Source organism: Lolium perenne, chromosome 7, assembly GCF_019359855.2.
Source record: "Lolium perenne isolate Kyuss_39 chromosome 7, Kyuss_2.0, whole genome shotgun sequence".
In the NCBI taxonomy this organism is placed as follows: domain Eukaryota; kingdom Viridiplantae; phylum Streptophyta; class Magnoliopsida; order Poales; family Poaceae; genus Lolium; species Lolium perenne.
This window is the reverse complement of record NC_067250.2, coordinates 145,518,631-145,538,588: the sequence shown is the minus strand read 5'-3', so window position 1 is coordinate 145,538,588 and position 19,958 is coordinate 145,518,631. Positions and strand designations below refer to the sequence as shown.

Genomic DNA, 19,958 nt, shown 5'->3' with positions numbered 1-19,958 from the left:
ACATCATGTCCCAATTCAAGATAAAGTTCATAAAGATCTCTCATATTTTTGTTGTTTTCCGTTATGCCTAACTAGTGTAAACAAGAAACAAAAAGTTGCAATTGCAGGATCTAAAGGAAATAGCTTCGAGCACAAACACAACGGCGCCAGAAAAGTACTGTTACCTAGAACCGGAGTATGAGTGCCTTTTACCTTTCCTCCCCGGCAACGGCGCCAGAAAATAGCTTGATGTCTATGCCCCCTCCTTTTCCTGTAGACAGTGTTGGGCCTCCAAGAGCAGAGGTTTGTAGAACAGCAGCAAGTTTCCCTTAAGTGGATCACCCAAGGTTTATCGAACTCAGGGAGGAAGAGGTCAAAGATATCCCTCTCATGCAACCCTGCAACCACAAAGCAAGAAGTCTCTTGTGTCCCCAACACATCTAATAGGTGCACTAGTTCGGCGAAGAGATAGTGAAATACAGGTGGTATAAATAAGTAGTAGCAACGGCACCAGAAAAGTGCTTTGCCCAGGACAGTAAACAAGCAGTAGTAACACAGCAGTAGTAACGCAAAGAAAAACAAGAAACAAGCAGCGATAGCAGTATTTAGGAACAAGGCCTAGGGATCATACTTTCACTAGTGGACACTCTCAACATTGATCACATAACAGAATAGATAAATGCATACTCTACACTCTCTTGTTGGATGATGAACACCATTGCGTAGGATTACACGAACCCTCAATGCCGGAGTTAACAAGCTCCACAATTCAATGTTCATATTTAAATAACCTTAGAGTGCATGATAGATCAACACAACTAAACCAAGTACTAACGTAGCATGCACACTGTCACCTTCACGCTACGAAAGGAGGCATAGATCACATCAATACCATCATAGCAATAGTTAACTTCATAATCTACAAGAGATCATAATCATAGCCTACGCCAAGTACTAACACGGATGCACACACTGTCACCATTACACCGTGCAGGAGGAATAAAACTACTTTAATAACATCACTAGAGTAGCACATAGATAAATTGTGATACAAAATACATTGCAATCATAAAGAGATATAAATAAGCACTTCACTATGCCATTCATAACAGTGAATAAGTATTCTGTGAAATATAGCCTAAGAGACCCACACGATGCACACACTGTCACCTTTACACACGTGGGACAAGGAGTCTCCGGAGATCACATAAGTAAAATTCACTTGACTAGCATAACGACATCTAGATTACAAGCATCATCATATGAATCTCAATCATGTAAGGCAGCTCATGAGATTATTGTATTGAAGTACATAAGGAGAGAGATGAACCACATAGCTACCGGTATAGCCCCGAGCCTCGATGGAGAACTACTCCCTCCTCATGGGAGACAGCAGCGTTGATGGAGATGGCGGTGGTGTCGATAGAGGAGCCTTCCGGGGGCACTTCCCCGTCCCGGCGGCGTGCCGGAACAGAGACTCTGTCCCCGCATCTTGGCTTCACGATGGCGGCGGCTCTGGAAGGTTTCTCGTACCGTGGCTTTTCCGTATCGAGGTTTTAGGTCGAGGGGCTTTATATAGGCGAAGAGGCGGCGTCAGAAGGTCGAAGGGGCGCCGACACTATAGGGGGGCATGGCCCCCCCTTGGCCGCGCCGGCCTAGGGTTTGGTGGGCCTGTGCCCCCTCTCTGGCGGTTCTCGTGTGTTCTGGATGCTTCCGGGCAAAATAGGAACCTGGGCGTTGATTTCGTCCAATTCCGAGAATATTTCTTTACTAGGATTTCTGAAACCAAAAACAGCAGAAAACAGAATCGGCACTTCGGCATCTTGTTAATAGGTTAGTTCCAGAAAATGCACGAATATGACATAAAGTGTGCATAAAACATGTAGATATCATCAATAATGTGGCATGGAACATAAGAAATTATCGATACGTCGGAGACGTATCAGCGGTCTATTGTTTGCGTAATAGAGTGGTTTAAATTTTCAAAAAAAATAAGTCAACGCCAGCGCTTGTACATAAGCTCCGTCCCCGGTAACCGGGTGGTCCACGGATGCCCATTCTTAGACCAAATTTTGGCCACTAATGCATCTGCGCAGACGGTGCGCGGACAGCCCTCTAACTTAATTACCTCGCTAGGGACAACAAAATCGAGCATACCGAAATTGCGCCCCTCCCCTTCTTTGCAGCCCTTGGGAGACTCCACCACCCTACCGCCACTAGCTAACCCCTGGCCGTAGTAGCCAAGCTTAGTTGGGGCGATGACTCGCCGGAGTCCACACTCGGTGCTAGTGTAGGGCAGAGCCTTGCCTGCATCGTTCGATGTTGGCTTCCCATCTGCTCAGAGCCCCCACCGACCTCGACATACATGACATGTTCGATTAATTATGTGGTACGATACAGACGAACTGTTCGGCCAATTAATGGCCATTTGCGCCAGCTATGCTGGCCATTTACCCATTGTTGTTGCTCCGCAAATGAACCTGAGGCAATCGCTCGAGATGCTCCACAAGGAAGTCGTGGAACCTCGTTCAACGAGGAGTCCGACTAGACGTCGCAGCTCATGGTTTCCGCGGCCTCACTCATCCACGCGCACAATGCAAGGCAGATGCCGGTATACCGGGGCTCGATGAGGGGCCGCTCGGGGAACGCGAAGCGCAACCGAGCTGGTGGCCACAACGGGCTCTCTAAATACTACTCCCACCTCTCCGATATGGTCAACATGGAATTCATGTTCCAGCATTGTTATCGGATGTCAAGAGACCTGTTCTTGATAATTTTACGGGGCGTCAGAGAATACAACTCCATCTTTCGATGCAGGCCTGATGCCACTAGTAAGCTAGGCTTCACCTCTTACGAAAAGTGTTATGCGGCCATTCACATGCTTTCGTACAGAGTGCCTGGTGATGTCTTCGGCGAGTACCTGCGAATGAGTGAAACCACCTGCCTTGAATCCATTTACAGGTTTTGTCGAGCCGTGATTGCGGTGTTCAACAAACTTTACTAGAGACAACCAACGGTTGAGGACACAACACAAGTGTTGTCAATCAATGAGGCAAGAGGGTTCCCGGGAATGATCGGTAGAATAGATTGCATGCATGGTGAGTGGAAGCCATTTGCATGGTAGGATCAGTACAATGGCCATGTCGACGGATGCACTGTCATTCTTGAGGTAGTGACATCACATGATTTTTTTGGATTTGACACTCTTTCTTTGGCATGACTGATTCTCACAATGATATTAATGTGCTCCACTGCTCTTCGATATTCGACCGACTTCTAAAAGGTATTGTGGCAAACTATGAGGTCAATGGCAAGGCCTACGATAAGCCATACTATCTTGCCGATGGCATCTATTTTGAGTGGGCCATACTTGTGAAGATAGTACGCAAGCAAAACCAAGAGGTTATCCGAGAGGCAAGAGGCTTGGAGGAAAGATGTAGAGCAGACATTTGGTATGCTCCAAGTTCGGCGGGCTATTATCTGTCACCCAGCTAGAACATGGTTTTTGAAGACCATGCATGAGGTGATAACCTGTTGCGTGATCATGCATAACATGATTGTTGAGACAGAGCGTCCTAATAGCCTCAATGAACACGGATGAGAATTTTAGAGTGACTTGGTTTAGCCACAACTTGAGGCAGGAACATGGGAGGAGTTTTGGCATATGAGCTTGAAATCTCTAACAGCAACATTTCTAAACACCCGTGGATCGATTTGATTGATCACATATGAGCATTGGAAGAAATGAGAAGTAGTCAATCACATCTGAATTTATTTGTTAATTATGAACTATGCTCTTTCATGCAAATTATGTTATTTATTGTTATTTATTTAGATATAATAAGTTTGTTAAACATCACACTTGAACAATTATTTTATTACTTATCTTTATGTGAATTTGGGAAGAATATGGTGAGAAATAATTCAAAATTACCCAAGTCGGGGGAACATGCATCGAGCCACTGGGCAACCCCACTTAAATGATCAATCGTTGTTGGGCAGCCAATTTCATATCCACGCTCCAAACTAAAAGAACACATATAATTATTTTTATAACCGAAATACATCGGATTGCTCGAGACGTGCTAAAGTACATAATAGATGATAGACTTCTCGGCAATTGATGTACACAGGTCCGTCGATCGACAAGTCTTAAGATCCACATCGTTCTGTGTCGCCACATGCTTTCGATCTGCGTTCCATTACATCGTGGCGTATATGTTCTGATGTACGTATATGTACCGTGACAAGGGGCATCGACACGACATACCTTACGATGGACCGACCCTGGACAGATGCATGGACAGGTATAATATACTAGGTAGCTAGTACAGTAGTACTGTAGCTAGCAATACCTACCTTAGCCGGAAGAACGAAACAGTCTTCGTCCCATACGCCGGTGTACAGTACTCAGTACAGCAGCGTCCAGAGCGTGAGCGCCGACCAGCCGTGTCGCCACCCGCGTTCCGAGTCATCCACGGGACCGCGACAACGCTCCTATGTCGGTTCAACATAGGATCCCGTACCGTCGTTGTTGCTCTGGGAGGATCTAGTTTACCTGCGGAGTTCGTACTTCTCCTACAGTGGCAATCCATGGAGTGTAGTACTCAGTATATCTATCCTCATCGCAGAAAAATGGTCTGGTTTATATCTACCATACGTTAGCTTTGCTAGTACATTTTTTTTGTTTGAACGGGAAAGGTTCCGAACGACCTAGAGCTGCATTACATTCCAAGCTTTGGGTGCTTTTTTTACAATAAGGTCCTCTAAAGAAAGAAAATAGCTACCAGGACTTACAATATTATAGAAAAGACCCTGAAAAAAGAAACCAGGTTCTTGTGCGCCGTGAAAACGAAGATCGCTCGACATCTGAGCGAGCACCGCTCAATATTGGCTTTAGAAAAACATTCAATGATTATAAATACAATTTGTGGTTACACTTATACCAACGACTAATGTCTATTCACTTAACTAATGAACCTGATACTTTTGTATGGAACTTAAATGAATATGCTTTATTCTCTGTTAAATCAATATACCTTGATATTATGAATGGTCACACTAGATTTTTGCGGAAATACCTTTGGAAAATTAAGGTTCCTCTAAAAATAAAGATTTTCATGCGGTTTCTAAGTAACAGAGTGTTGCTTACTAAGGATAAGTTGGCGAAGAGAAAATGGACAGGTTGTCAGAAATGTTGTTTTTGTAACAATAATGAAACTGTTGACCACATGTTTCTTCATTGTCCTTTTGCAAAAATTGTCTGGCGAATGATATTCTTTACATACAATATTCCACCTCCATCCAATGTAACTAATATGTTTGGTTATTGGCTAAATGGAGTGAATAAGAAGGATAAAGCACATATTTGAATTGGTGTTTCGGCAATTTGTTGGTCAATTTGGACTAGCCGGAATGATATTATCTTTAATAAACAAAAGAGAACAAAATTTTTGCAGGTTATTCTTCGTGCGGCGCATTGGTTACAACTGTGGGCATGTTTGCTCCCGGCGGACTAGCGGGATACCATGGTTACTGGATGCAACCGGTTCCTAGAGGTCACTCAGGACTGCTATTTCCAAACTACTGGATGGCGATACATTAGCAGAATTCTAGATGGATAGTTCTTGATCTACCTTTCATCTATTTTGGTCTCATCTAGTTTTTGTTTAGTTTTCTTGATCTACCGGACTATCTTTTTATAATAAATACTTGATACTTACGTTCTTATTAATAAATGGTTATGTGCATCGATTGATGCAGAGGCCATGGCTATGCTCCCATGTCTAAAAAAAATTGAGCCAGCACCGCCGCTACTGAGGACGAACCGGTAGGAGCAACACCGCCACACGATACCAAGACAGACCGAACAAGCCTTCAACAGGGTTGCGTTCAGGGCCGTTCCTGACTGTTCAGGGGCCCTAGGGCGAGGGAGAAGAATAGGCCCCCTCCGTTTGAACTTATAAAATTAAAAAGTAAATAAGATTGTTTTTATTTCGCTTGAAACCCAACCGTTTACAGATGTTTCATCAGAACAATATGATACCAGTTGGCTGACCCACGATGAAAAATTCGCTTAGATGTATAGTCTTAGGTTCTTAGCAAAGCTAGAACAAGCTAAACCAACAGGATAGTCCAAAGAACGAGCCAGCATCTGCCACCATAACTGCCATAGCCTGATTGGACTGCTGACTGTATTGAGCACCATCTGCCACCTGCAAATAAAAATGAAAAGAGCTATGATATATTATCAAAGGAAGCAGCTTCTTCTGGCATTTCTAGATGCAAAATCATCAATAATAGTGTCAACATCAATCTGATCCAGCATATTCTTCTCAATACATAAAGTAGCCAAACCATTTAATCTTTCTTGTGACATTGATGATCTCAAGTAGTTCTTCAGTAGTTTTAACTTTGAAAAACTTCTCTCAGCTGATGCTACAGTCACAAGTATAGTAAATAAGATCCGGTAAGCAACTAAAACATTTGGATAGCAGTCTACATTTCTAACAAACTCAAATATCTCCATAGCACACATTGTCGCATTTGGTAAAGTCATTTGTAACACCCTTAACTCGGAGAAAAACTCATGTACCTCCACATCTGATGAATCTTTTTTGGTAAAAGTTTCAGCAAACATGGCACAACATTTCATCAGTTCAATATCATTAAGTGATTTCATGGTCTTTGAGCTAAGCAAGAAACCAAATATACTTTTAAACACATTAAATTCCTCAAATCTATTTTTCAATGAAGCATTTGCTATATCGACCAAAACTAAAAAATAATTGACTTCAAAAGCTTTTTCGGCTTCTAAAATTTCTTCAATGCAATCACTATCATTTTCATCAAATTGTTTTTTCCTAGAAGCACGAACGTTTGACAGGAAAGGATGGTTTTATTTTCATGTCCAATGCAATACGTCTAGCTATGTCCAAACTAGATGCAAATCCAGTATTCCTGTACTTAGCAAAAAATTCAATTACACCTTCAATTTGCTGCAACGTAGAGTCAATGCACATGGTTGCAGATTGCAGCTTCTTACTTACCATGTTCACAGCAAACAAAATATCATGCCATATGACCATACCAAGTAAAAACTCAAAAGAACCTAGCATATCAAACAGATTTTTAGCGTCACTCTTAGTCTTGGCATCGTGATCACCAGATTTATGCAAGTCTGCCAAAGCTGACCTGAGTTGAGGAGCTTGGAACCTAATGGCTTTAACACTTTTAATTCGACTCTCCCAACGAGTATTACACAAAGATTTAACAGTTAAACTAGGAACATGTTCAAGCAATACTTTCCATCGTTTGGGAGCTCGCAAATAGTACATATATCCGTTGAACAATTCCAAAAAATCAAATAGCTTTAGCACAAGAATTCGCCATGTCACAAAGTGTAAGGTTCAAACTGTGACATGCACATGGCATATACAAAGCTTTTGAATTCATAATAAGCAAACGACTTTGTACTCCCTGGTGTTTCCCTTTCATATTGGACCCATTATCAAAATTAACACAGGCCTAAACATGATTATTTTTGTGCAAATCAAAATCAACACAGGCCAAAATCAACAAGCAAAACGGGAGGAGCATGGTCTGGTCGCCGAATGTGCTGGGCCATCGCCGGGCGTGCTGGCCGCCACCACGCGCTGGGCCGCCGCCGGCGGTGCTTGCCGCCGCGCGTGCTGGTCGCCGTGTGCTTGCCGCCGCCGGTGTTTGCCGCCGCGCATGTTGGCCGCTGCCGAGCGCTGGGCCACCACTGGCCGTGCTTGCCGCCGCCCGGCCGTGCTTGCCGCCTCGCGTGCTGGGCCACTGCCTCGCCGCCGCGCGCTGGCAGCCGCCTCCCGGCCGTGCTTGCCGCCGCGCATGCTGGGCCGCCGCCGCGCATGCCTAGCCGCCGGGCGTGCTTGCCGCCGCGCATGTTGGCCGCTGCCGCGCGCTGGCAGCCCCGCCTGCTGAGAAGAGAGAGAGAGAGAGCGCGCAAGAGAGGATAAGGAAAGAACGAGATGGTTAGCGTATGCCGCGACCTTTTTTCCGTTCGCTCGATGATGGTTAGCTGCTCGTTCCTCTAGATTCTACCAAATCGGCCGAACGAGTCCATTCCGCATCTACGCCGAATATTCCATTCTGAAGAACTACTTGGTTCTATTCGTCCTATCCAACCGAACACAAGAACCAGTGCTAGGTGCGGAACCATTTCGTTCCATTCCACCTGATTCTAGAACCGAACACACCCCTAGTTCATGCCCTCCTGCCAGCAAGTATTCTCGCCACCAGAGCACCACATTGAGCAGAACCACCTCCAGGATGCACCAGAGCCATCAAAGAAGTTTTGGTGATCTAGTGCCATACGCCCTAACAGCAACAACAACATGGCTAGACATAAAGTGCTGACTCCGGCGCCTCACCTTGGCCATCTCCTAGCGACGTCGTCGCTGGAAAGAGCCTCGGTTCTGCTCAGGAGTAGGAAGCGCGACCCTCAAGGCGACGCTGTCGCTGGAAAGAGCATCGGTTCTGCTCAGGAGTAGGAAGACGTCCCTCAAGGTATTGTAGTGAGGTGACAGTAGGGAAGGATAAGATTGAGTCGGGAATCATATTTTTTGCGAAAATTCCACCTATTTATTGATAATCATAATGACATCACTCACAATCCTAAAAGTAATAAAAAGATAGTTCTTTGGACAACATAGCGATGGCTATAAACATTAGAGTGAGCCGAAGTCGTGCCGTTGTCCTTACCCCTCCTTTTTTTTAGATAAAAGGCACTCAAGTGCCCAACTTTGAATTAACAAAGCCACCAACGGAGAGAACGATACAAAGTGCTGAACCCAGCTTACAGAACGACACCACACACCCACACGAACTACCGAAGAAGCTACAACCGGAAGCACGACCAAAAGGCTCAGCCAAAGCACCTACGAGGACTCGGAGAAGAACATGAGTCTACAGTGTCGGGCCGGAGCTCACTCGAGAGCGAGCCATTTTCACGCGCGCCTCAACAAAACTCCTCCGTCGCAGAGATGCCACCGGAAGCCGACCACCACCGGAGACCGACCCACGTTGCTCGCAAACCGAATAGCAGCGCCAAGGAAGCTCGACAAGGGAAGGGCACGGAGCAAGCCTTGCCGAAGATCGCCGAAGAATCACCTCCGTCACAACCTTCGGTGAGCCTCGCGCTGTGGGCTCCAAGACGGTGTCTTCAAGAAGAGCACGACACTGGAGTGCCGCCACCGCCCGATCCGAGGATCTTGGGTTTTCATCCGGACGAAGTAGAGGGACGGAGGTTGGCCTCACGGCGCCTTCAACAAGGGAACACCGTCCGCGGACGCCGCCGCCGTGGCCCGAGGGGCAAAGGTTTCCCCTTGGCAACCTCACCACCATCTACACCCCACACCACTCGACTCGCCGAGTACCACGTCGCCCCCACGACCATGGCACCGACCAGCACCAGAGCTACTGGCTCGCCCGCCAACCAAATAGCTCCCCCTTCCAGGACCGCCGCCCCGGCATCCTAACCCTGCCCGCTGCAGCACCGAGGGAAGCAAGAAACACCGCCGCGAGGTTCGACCAAGAGACCCCAAAGAAGGCCAGAGAGGCAGCCGCCGGCCACCATGGCCGCCGGGTACCAGATCTGGGGCGAACCGGCTGGCAGGCCCGGCCCCTGCCCCACCCCCCACCCCGGGCAGCCCGGGACGCCACCCCGCCCACGCCACGCCATGCTCCATCCTGAAGGCCTCGCCACCGCCGGCCCGCCGGCCGTGGCCGCCAAAGTTCGCGCCGCCGTGCTCGACGCCCATATCCCGCCACCGGGCCGAGCTCGCGCCGCCCTAGCACCGCAGACGCCTCGCCGGAGCCGCCGCCGCCCGAGTGCGCCCAAGACACATAGCCACCACGCCGCCGCCGGAGCGGCCGTGCCGCCACACCCCCGCGCCGCATCGCGCCCCTTCGCGATGAGACCGCCCGCGCCGGCGACGGCGCGAGGAGGGAGAGGTGCCCGCCGCCGCCGGCGCCCCCGAGCTTCGCGCGGCGGCGCCCTCCTGGCGGCGGCGAAGCGGGGGAAGGGGAGAAGAGTTCGGCGGCCGCGGCGATTTAGGGTTTCGCCCTGGGCCTCGCGGGAGCCCAGGGATGAAACAATGTGGTAATCTTCTCGGCCAGAACTGGGTTTCGCCAGTTTCCTCTGGTCCTTACCCCTCCTTCACCAGAGCCGGACAAAATTTATCATAGTAGAGTTTGTTGTAGTTGACATACGGAAATTCATCATGCTAATGCCCCAAAGAACCAACGCACTTGTGTAGGAACCATCACGAGTGTTGAGACTGTAGATCGACCATATCCCACGGGATCCGACGGGCACATGACTCCACGCATCCTCCGCCGATGCTAAACGCACCACTAGAGCGATGATAGTATGAAAAAGACATTATCTTAATTTCAAGATGTAGGCAGCACACCACCATCTCGAAAAAGACAACGAAATAAAAATAACTTAAACAGAAAAAGTAAACTCTTCAACCGAAACGAGAGGCCATGTTCCGCCACAACTCAATACCCCATAGCTACCGGAGCAAACCGGTAACGTTGTCGAGGAGGGGCGGCGGAAACCTAGCTAGATGTGTTTTACTTTGGCCGCCTCCCTTGGCGCCTGTCCCTGACTCTCGTACCGGTTCGTTTCTAAAGAAGTTGGTCGTCCCTCAGCCGGGATTCGTACTGAACTTAGCTACACAGCGGAGCTTGGCTACATTGCTTAGAGTCGACAGCTTGGAGACCGGTCCTTGGATGCGCTGTGCGCAGAGCATGCATGATGCATGGGCGCCATGGATCCATGAGGCCTAGGGTCTGGAGGTAGGTGCGTGCACGTAGGGACAAACGCGGGAGAAGACAATGGCGGTGGCGGTGGCGGTGGCGCGGGGCAGCGTGTCAGCGGAAGCAGCCATGGGGTTGCCGTACGCGCGCGCATGGCCGAGCGGGAGGCCGCCCACGGAGATGTCGCCACGAGGGAGCGGCCGCGCTGGGTGTCACGAGGCCTGTGGTGTCACCCCACCCCACGCGTCCGCTCGCGGCCGAGCGCCGTGTCGCCCGCCGGGTGGTCCGCCGGTCCGCTGTATCTTTGTCGCGTCCGCCGGCCGCTCGCGGTTGCGCTGCCCCTCAGCTGAGCCGTCGCCGTGCTGGATGCGGGGGGCGGCTGCCGTCGACGTGTCGCGCGCCACTGTTGGGTAGCTGACTCACTGGGGGCCGGGTCCTTGGTTGCGTTGCGCTGCACACTTGCACCTACCGACCAAACACATAGGCGCACCTGCCAAGCGGGGGCCCTGCTTAATTTGTTCGACGCGGGCCACCACCTTCGTCAACATCGCGACGGCCGGACTTGAAGCCGACGCTGCAGCGGCGGCGGCCAAGGTCGACGTGCCGTACGTGCGAACGTTTAGCCCGGAGCCTCTCGGCGGGCCAGAGGTCGGGGTTGGCTGCTTTCGTCTTTCGTGTCGTGGTGGGACCCGCGGAGAACCGGACGGGGCCCCGCGAATGGCACCTCGATCGGCTGGGCCCGCGCCTAGCCGATTCGCGTCGTGCTCTCGGCTTCCCGCCCGATCTATAAATAATCGCCTCCCGCCTCGCCTCCTAGACACACCCAAGCTCTCTCCCTCCGCTCTCCCTGCAGCCTCGCCTTGCAACAGCAGAGCAGCAATCAGGCAGCCAGCTCGAGGCTTCCATCGGACCACGAGCTTGGTTCAGCAGTTGCCCTGGCGATGACGAAGCAGAGCGTGGTGGTGCCGGAGGTGGCCGCGGCGACGCCGCCCAACACGGCGGCCCTGTTCCCGTACCCGCCGCCGAGGGCCATGCCCGGCGTCGCCGTGCGCAAGAAGTACCTGCAGGCGCAGATGGAGCTGGGCTCCGGCCTCATCAGCGGCTGGGTCGAGTCCATGCGGGCCTCCTCGCCCACTCACGCCAAGGCGGCCGCCGCGCTCGCCGCCGGCGTCGACGACGAGCACGCCGCGTGGATGGTCAGTGCGCCACTCCATCACCAAATGATCGATTCCTTGTAGCTTGCGTGACAACTCTCGGTTGCTGCATGCTGCTCTGTTTCTTCCTCTCGTGCTGAAACGTACGCGTCTCTGTGTTTGGTCGGTGGCTGCAGGCGAAGCACCCGTCGGCGCTCACCATGTTCGAGCAGATCGTTGCCGCCTCCAAGGGTAAACGCATCGTCATGTTCCTCGACTACGACGGCACGCTCTCCCCCATCGTGGACGATCCCGACGCCGCCTTCATGAGCGACACGGTAACTAGCTACCAGCAACCCTGCCTGCCTGCCTGAAACACTCCGCTCCAAATTGCGCCATGCCTGCCTGTTTCGTATCTGATCACCGTGCATTTGTTGCTCTGCTCAGATGCGGCTTGCAGTGCGGAGCGTCGCCAAGCAGTTCCCGACGGCGATCGTCAGCGGCCGGTGCCGCGACAAGGTGTTTGATTTCGTCAAGCTGGCGGAGCTGTACTACGCCGGCAGCCACGGCATGGACATCAAGGGCCCAGCCAAGGCCTCCCGGCACACCAAGGCCAAGGTTAATTTGCACCCAGCTTGATCGACGTACGGCCACTCAAAATGGCTAGATACTTATCTTTCCCTTGTGTGGTTCACAGGCCAAAGGAGTTCTCTTTCAGCCGGCCAGCGAGTTCATCCCCATGATACAACAGGTACCCAACACAAAATGTTTGTTCTTCTGTTTATGTTCTTGCTCTGGCATGTTACTCAATTTGGTTGGGGCTCTCGACCTGATGGAAACTCGTTTGTTTGTTTGTTAGGTGAACGAATCTCTGATAGAAAAGACCAAGTGCATACCTGGATCTAAGGTGGAGAACAACAAGTTCTGCGTGTCTGTCCACTTCAGATGTGTGGAGGAAAAGGTATGCCAAATGTTCCTTTTCCTTTTCCTTTTCCTCGTCTTCTTTCTCTCAGGTAGCCTTCGGTATCTGACGACGCACCTGTGCCTGTAAATGCAGAGCTGGAGCACATTGGCAGACATAGTGAAGGCGGTGCTCAAGGACTACCCCAAGCTCAAGCTCACACAGGGAAGAAAGGTGCGCCATGCCACACCTCTCGCAGTCGTCAATCTTCGCTTGCCTGCTCCGTTGCTCATTACTAGTTAGTCAGATGTCGTCGTGGCCGATCACTAAGTCGTTTTCCTGTCATTGGATTCTTCCCCTGTAATAGGTGCTGGAGATCCGGCCCACCATCAAGTGGGACAAAGGCAAGGCCCTCGAGTTCCTCCTCGAGTCGCTCGGTAAGATCCACAGATAGCTAGCGCTCGAAAACAACACTTCTTGTCCCCATGCTCGACCATGTCCTGACCATGATCTGCTCTGCAATTTGCAGGGTTCGCCGACTGCAGCAACGTGCTGCCGGTGTACATCGGCGACGACCGCACCGACGAGGACGCCTTCAAGGTGCTACGGAAGCGAGGCCAGGGAGTCGGCATCCTCGTCTCCAAGCACGCCAAGGACACCAACGCCTCCTACTCGCTGCAGGAGCCCGCCGAGGCAAGTGCATAATGCATAATATTCAGTATTTTTCCAACATTTTTCACGCACGGCACGCGCTACGCTAATGGTGTGGGCGTGTGGCTGCGATCGCGCGTAGTTGTCTGCTATTTATCTCTAGTCCGCCTCACGCATGCGAGCTGTCCCGGGGGCCACCGGCGACGCCGTCGCCGTCGGTGTCGCGGCCCGGCCGCTCCATTAAATTCCGCCGGCGTCTGCTTCTGCCCTCCACTTGCCCACGCGCGCCATGACGCTGACAAGTGATTCCTATTGCATTGGCTCCTTGCAGGTCATGGAATTCCTGCTGCGGCTCGTCGAGTGGGATCGCCTCTCCAAGTCCCGGCCCAGGTGGTGATGCTCGATCATCCATGGACAGGCCAGACGGATCATTAACATACTGCTACCGAGTTAATTAACTACTCCCCTGCGACCTTGCAACTAGGAGGAGATTATCGTGTGGATTAGAAGCATATATATGCTGATATATAGCCATGGACTCTGGTCTACGGATCTTCATCAGTAGTTACCTAGCTCCCCGTGCTGTGCGTGGTGCATGTCCTTGTACCTTGCTGTACGCTGTCAGTGTGTGCGTCCGCGCGCGTGCTGATTTGCGCATCCCTTCTTTTTCTGGGACGCGCCTGGCGGCTGTTGCTGGCTTGGCTAAGCTATCTGGCGGCGCAGGAAGGTGGCAAAATCACCTACCCGTGTAATTATATATAACTTCTGATTACGCGTGTACAAGAGTAATATATATGAATTGAAGAGCAAGACAAGAGCATAGATGCTTCTTAAATTTCTGTTCATGTGTCTGCTTCATATCTCAACGAAGCTCTTTGCATCTGCAACAAACATCACCATTGTCAATTTATTCCTAGAACTTCACACCCATTGTTATTTTGTTTCCTGACAAGAAAGAACAAGCCTACAGGCTCCACATCTTCAGATGCAGACAACTAAGGGTGTGTTCGGTTTGGGGATGGGGTGACTAGCACGGAACCGTTCCATCCCTGTGTTCGGTTTGGAAAAAAATTTTATCACGGAACGGTTCCATCCTTGTGTTCGGCTTTGGAATGGGATGCAAATGGAATGGAATGGGTGAGATAATCACCCGATTAATTATTCTTAACTCGATTAATTATTTGCTAAACTTGATTAAGTAGTGCTAATCTTGATTAATTATTGCTAAACTTGGTTAATTATTGCTAAACTTAATTAATTAGCTTGTGACAGTCACCCGTTCCACCTCGTCCGGCCAAATCGGAGGAACCACTTCATTCCGGATCTAGAGGGAACATTCCATTTGGAGGAACCACTTCATTCCATTCCAGTTTGCAACCGAACGCAGGAACGGGCTCTGGGTGCGAAACGGTTCCTAATAGGATCGCAAATATGTCAGGCATCAAAGGTCCAACTGGCAACTGATCGCAAATATGCATTGCATGTTATCAATAGTATGCACTATATGTTGTCAGCTCAAAAGCTTTTCATAAAGTGGTTCGTTTCTTCTCAGCGTCAGTTCTCTGAACGCAATGAGCACGATCTGTTCGTTTGGCTAAGATATGGTTCCTGAAAATGGGTATTCTTGAAATAGGTCAAGGTAGACGTTAATCAAACTAAGATATTGACAAGCTAGTGATACAAAAATGCAATCACGACCAGACTTTGTGACGTCACCTCTACTCCCTAGATAAAAATATTCGACTAACTTACTCTTCTTTACTCCCACAAGGGTAGCTGACAAATCTTCCCTACAAATTCCTAGGCCTTTACGGATCTTCGGGGGTCTTGGGTATGAGGAAAGTCCTACAATCGAGGCAAAGATAAGAGACAATATAGATGAAACATAAAGCAATAGATTACACCAAGAATCTCATTTCAATGTGTGATGCGAGGCTAGGCCCTAGCTCTCAACCTGTTAGGACAACACGCATGATTAGATCAACCGTCATAAAATGTTGTATTAAAATCCTTATATTTGAATAAAAATAGTCTTGTAATCTCGCCAATCACGAAGGAATAAATAGTACAAGTATGAACGGCAATGGAGAACGCTAGGGAAATGGCTATGGAGATGGTGGTGATGGCAGCGGCAGATCTTTATCGGTACTCTTTTGGTGGGTATGGTTTGATCTCTTCTTATATGCGGTGAACGAGTGTAGGGTTTTGGAGGTCTTATGTTGCAAAAAAATTGTGTGGACCTTCTCGAAAGTTGCTTGGCCTGATCTCACGGATCCACCAACACTTAGTAGAGTCTTGTTGACTTGGGCTTTCCCCAATCACGTGATTGTTTACATATATGATTAGATATCATCATAAAGTGTCCTCTTTGCAAAGAAACAAATCGCCAAAAATATTGCATATCTATGAAATAATTAGTGATTGATGGCAGGTCTAAGTAATCATCTCATCAATATCTTCAGAATTGTCCGGTTTGAACGAAGATAAAAATGACTGTAAATGCCCTTATCAAAATGCCCAAGCTCAAACCTTAATCATCCTTGAGCTAGAACTAAAATCATAATGAACTGGAATTGAAATCGAAATAATGAGAATGTCAGTTCACATAGGGTCGATTGTCCAAGATAACTCACACTTCTTTCACCTGAAAGCTTAGCATATATATAGTAGGAGAGATAATCATATGCTTTTGTATGCCAAGACAACTAAAACAGAAATTTCATTAAGACAGGCAAGACTTCAATTAAGAGTGCCTGCCGAGAAACACTTGGAAGGTTCGAAGCATAAACAAATTATTCGAATTCTTCTAGTGAACACTTGGAAGGTTCGAAGCATAAACAAATAAACAAAAAGCGTGGCATTAGGGTATCTTATTCAACACCCACATAATCAAAACAAAACTCTAACACTCTTTATAATCAATGATGAGCCCATGATGAGGCCTTCGTCACGCCGTCATATTTTGTTCTAGATCAGCTCGAGTCCCTCTATGTTGTTGTGGTTGAGCCTGAACCACTTACTCAAAACTTTCATGATCCGCTACATTTACCCCGGAACTTCATTAAGGAGCTAGACATTGAGGTGATTAACTTTCGATCTTGGTTCGGAGTTGGGCTTTATGGGATGCATAGTCATGTAGCGAAAAGCGCTTTGGTTGATCATCCGCTAAGGGATTTTGGTCCTATAAGCCTCATCCATGTGGTGGCCAAGCTCTTCGCCAAGGTCCTCTCCTACGGATATCCCCTAGAATCGACGATCTGGTCAGTCCCGTATGGAATGTGTTCATCGGCGGCCGCATCCTCCACGGCATTTTTTTTCCGGGCGTGTCAATCCGCTCGCCTACTGCATCAACTAGGAGACTCACGAGTTCTAATCAAGATGGACTTGGCTCGCACATTCGATTTTTTATCTTGTCCCTTCCTCTTCGAAGCGCTCTAGCGGTATAGCTTTGGGGATCGGTTCTAGATTGGTTGGCAATTCTTCTTGTATCTGCAAACACCAGAGTACTCCTCAACGCAGAACCAGGCCCTCGATGTGGAATCAGCCTGCTATCCCCATAGATGTTCGTCCTCGCCGTCGACGCTATGGGAGGCACGTTTTGTCGCACCACTGAGCTAGGTGTGCTACGACAGCTCCACCCGTGACGCATGCTACCATCGATATAGCTATATGCAAACGACATGATCCTATTCTGTCATCCTCTCTTGGAGGAAGCTAAGGCATTCAAAGAGTTTTTGAAGCTCTTCGGACGCACAACTGGGTTATGCATCAATTACACCAAAAGCACCGCCACACTAATCCGATGTGCTTCGGTGGATGTGGAACCGACCATGGAGCTGCTAGGTAGCCCCATTGTCGAGCTACCCCTAACCTACCTCGGATTCAACTCATTGTACGAAAGCCTACATGACGAGGGTGCTCCCCGGCAATGCCCACCATGAGGGGCTTAGGGTTGATAGAATCCTGCAGGCTAGCATGAGACATCGGATACCAAACAAACGGGGAGAGAGATTTACCCAGGTTCGGGGCCCTCGATGAGGTAAAACCCTTCCTTCATGCTTGTCCGATAGGCTGTGTTGGTTGTCTCGCCGAGAGGCAAGGATTCTAGGTTTCTAGCTCTGACTTGCGGTGGTTCTACCTATTGAAGTTGTTTTTCGATAGGCCCTCTCCTGGCCTTTATATAGCAGGCCAGGTCCCGAGAGTCTTGTCCGAACTCGACTAGGTTACAACGAGATCTATTCTAGTCTTTCCTTTTACGGTGTCTTCTTGCCTTGTTCGTAAAGAATCCATCTTTTGATATCTCTCTTTGTTGGAACCGACGTATAGGCCCACCTTGACTGTTGGGAAATCATCATGGGCCCCTAGGGGCCGGAGGAGGTAGTCTAATATCAAGTACCCAAAGCGTAATGCCCACATCAGTAGCCCCCGAGTGACTGGCCGAAGTAAAGCTTTGGGTAGGGACTATAACTGTTTTCATCCGAATATCCTTAACTGTTGGAAATAATTGGTCGCTCTTCATTATTTTGAAGTTGAATTTGCTTGATATCGGGTGCGCGTCCAGTCCTCTCCATGGGAGTAATCCCCGAGTCTAGGGACGGATGCTTGCAACGGTGCGTAGACTCAAGTCGAGTAGTCCAATGCTGTAGATTACTTCGTATGCTTTATAAATGAGGAGCCGATAATTTTGATGACATCATTAGTGATGTGGCCTCTGCGACGGCTCGATTGACAAGACATGACCTAACAGGCCCACCCTATATATGTGCGGCCAGTTAGGAAATGAGTGATCCTTGCGCGTTGAACGAGGCGTTTCCTCGATTATTATGCGTAGTGGGGGTAATGGGCCGCCGGTTTCTCTCCCTTCTTGACATGTGTGCAGCTAGATTCTCGTCCACTTCCCCTCAATGCGGATTCAACGGCCACTATTCATAACAATTCTTCATTATAAAAGGGGAGCATTTAGTTTTAACTTTTCACCCCCGCCGCACTGCTCATATTCTTCATTGCCTTTGTCTCACCATCTCCTATGCATCCAAGAGCTCCCTTGCTGTCATGCGCAAGAAGAGGATGACCGCTAGCTCTGGTGCCACTGCAAGCACTGTCAGAGCCAAATCACCCTCCGCATCCCGCAAAGCGGGCGCAGCCGCCAATCTCGACTGTACGGCCTCCTCCATCTCGAAGCGTGACAAGAACAAGTTGAAGACGCTGGGGCTCATCTATTCCAATAAGTCAAATTTCTTTCATCCAGGTTCTGTCTCTCGCCCAAAGCCTCCCAAGGGCTTCACCATCATGTTTTCTGCCTTTTTGCACCACGGGATATCTCTCCTAGCCCACGAGTTCCTCCGTTGCATTCTTTTCTCCTATGGGATTCAGCTTTGGCAAATGACCCCAAACTCCATTCTCCACCTCGCAATTTTCATCACCGTCTGCAAAGCTTTCCTCGGCATTGACCCCCACTGGGGTCTTTGGCAGAAAATTTTCTTTGTCATGCGCCACAGCAGAGGCCAAGGTCCTCACGTTGTTGGCGGATTCGGTTTCATCATAAGGAAAGATGTCAAGTACTTTAACTTTCCGATGAGGGAATCTATCCAGGGCTGGCGACAAAAATGGTTCTATATCAGGGACGACCCAGCGATAGGCCATCGCTCCAACCCGCCGCCATTTGAATATGTTCTCGAGGCAGTGCCGAAGAAGTCTATGCAGAACGCTTTGACTACCAAAGAGAGCGAGGTGGTCGACCAACTGTACAAAAGGACCTTAGATCTGAAGAGTGCAGGAGGTCAAACAATGTGTGGAACCAAACTTGTTGCTCTGTTTCTGAAGCACCGGGTGCAACCAGTGATATTGAGAAGTCAACAACTTTGGATGTACATTGGCCCCAACGACAAGACACGGATCAACTTGGCTGACTTCACAGAGAGCGAACTTCGGGATGAAGTGAGACGCCTGACACGCTTCCGCCAAGAAGACACCATAGCCATGACGTCAGCTCAATCCCCTTATGGCATTCTTCATCTCCTTTCCATGGTAATTTTTGTTACTTAATAATCTTGCAATCAATTTCACTCTTTGCACTCAAAACTAACACTTTCTCTTTGTCTTAACAGCCTTCTACTCTCGCACCGTTCTATCCTCCAGCACCCGAGAGTGGAGCAGCTCTTGAAGATGATGACATGTCTGAAGAAACCGAGGATAACCCCGATGTGATCGAAAATAGCGATGTTTCGGGTGATGAAGATCATGAAGATGTCGCACTTCTTGCTTCCAAGCATCGCAGGAGAGTCGATGATGACTTGATTGAAACAGCACAGTCGAGCCCTAGCGGGCGCAATGATGATGATGCTAATGTAAGTCCTCCCGACGCACCTTCTCGTGAAGCTTTAGCTCCCCCAGCTCCAAAGAGATCATCAGGTTTCTTCGCCGACGAAGATGATTTGATGTAAAATTCGTAAGTTCATTTTCCTTATGTTTCTTCCTTAATACTT

The 19,958-nt window shown here is 49.1% G+C and overlaps 2 protein-coding genes across 2 annotated transcripts; both read left to right on the top strand.

The window, feature by feature from the left end:
• Positions 1–2,539: 2,539 nt before the first annotated feature.
• LOC139833731 (uncharacterized) lies at positions 2,540–2,983 on the top strand. The gene has a single exon (XM_071824077.1). It carries the CDS (start codon positions 2,540–2,542, stop codon positions 2,981–2,983), a length of 444 nt encoding a protein of 147 aa, XP_071680178.1.
• Positions 2,984–11,610: 8,627 nt separating this feature from the next.
• LOC127318734 (probable trehalose-phosphate phosphatase 6) lies at positions 11,611–14,308 on the top strand. The gene is made up of 9 exons (XM_051349215.2): positions 11,611–11,984; positions 12,119–12,259; positions 12,369–12,539; positions 12,619–12,672; positions 12,781–12,882; positions 12,979–13,056; positions 13,190–13,259; positions 13,352–13,515; positions 13,805–14,308. The coding sequence occupies exons 1-9, from the start codon at positions 11,730–11,732 to the stop codon at positions 13,868–13,870; spliced, it is 1,101 nt and encodes a 366-aa protein (XP_051205175.1). The 5' UTR covers positions 11,611–11,729; the 3' UTR covers positions 13,871–14,308.
• Positions 14,309–19,958: the final 5,650 nt, after the last annotated feature.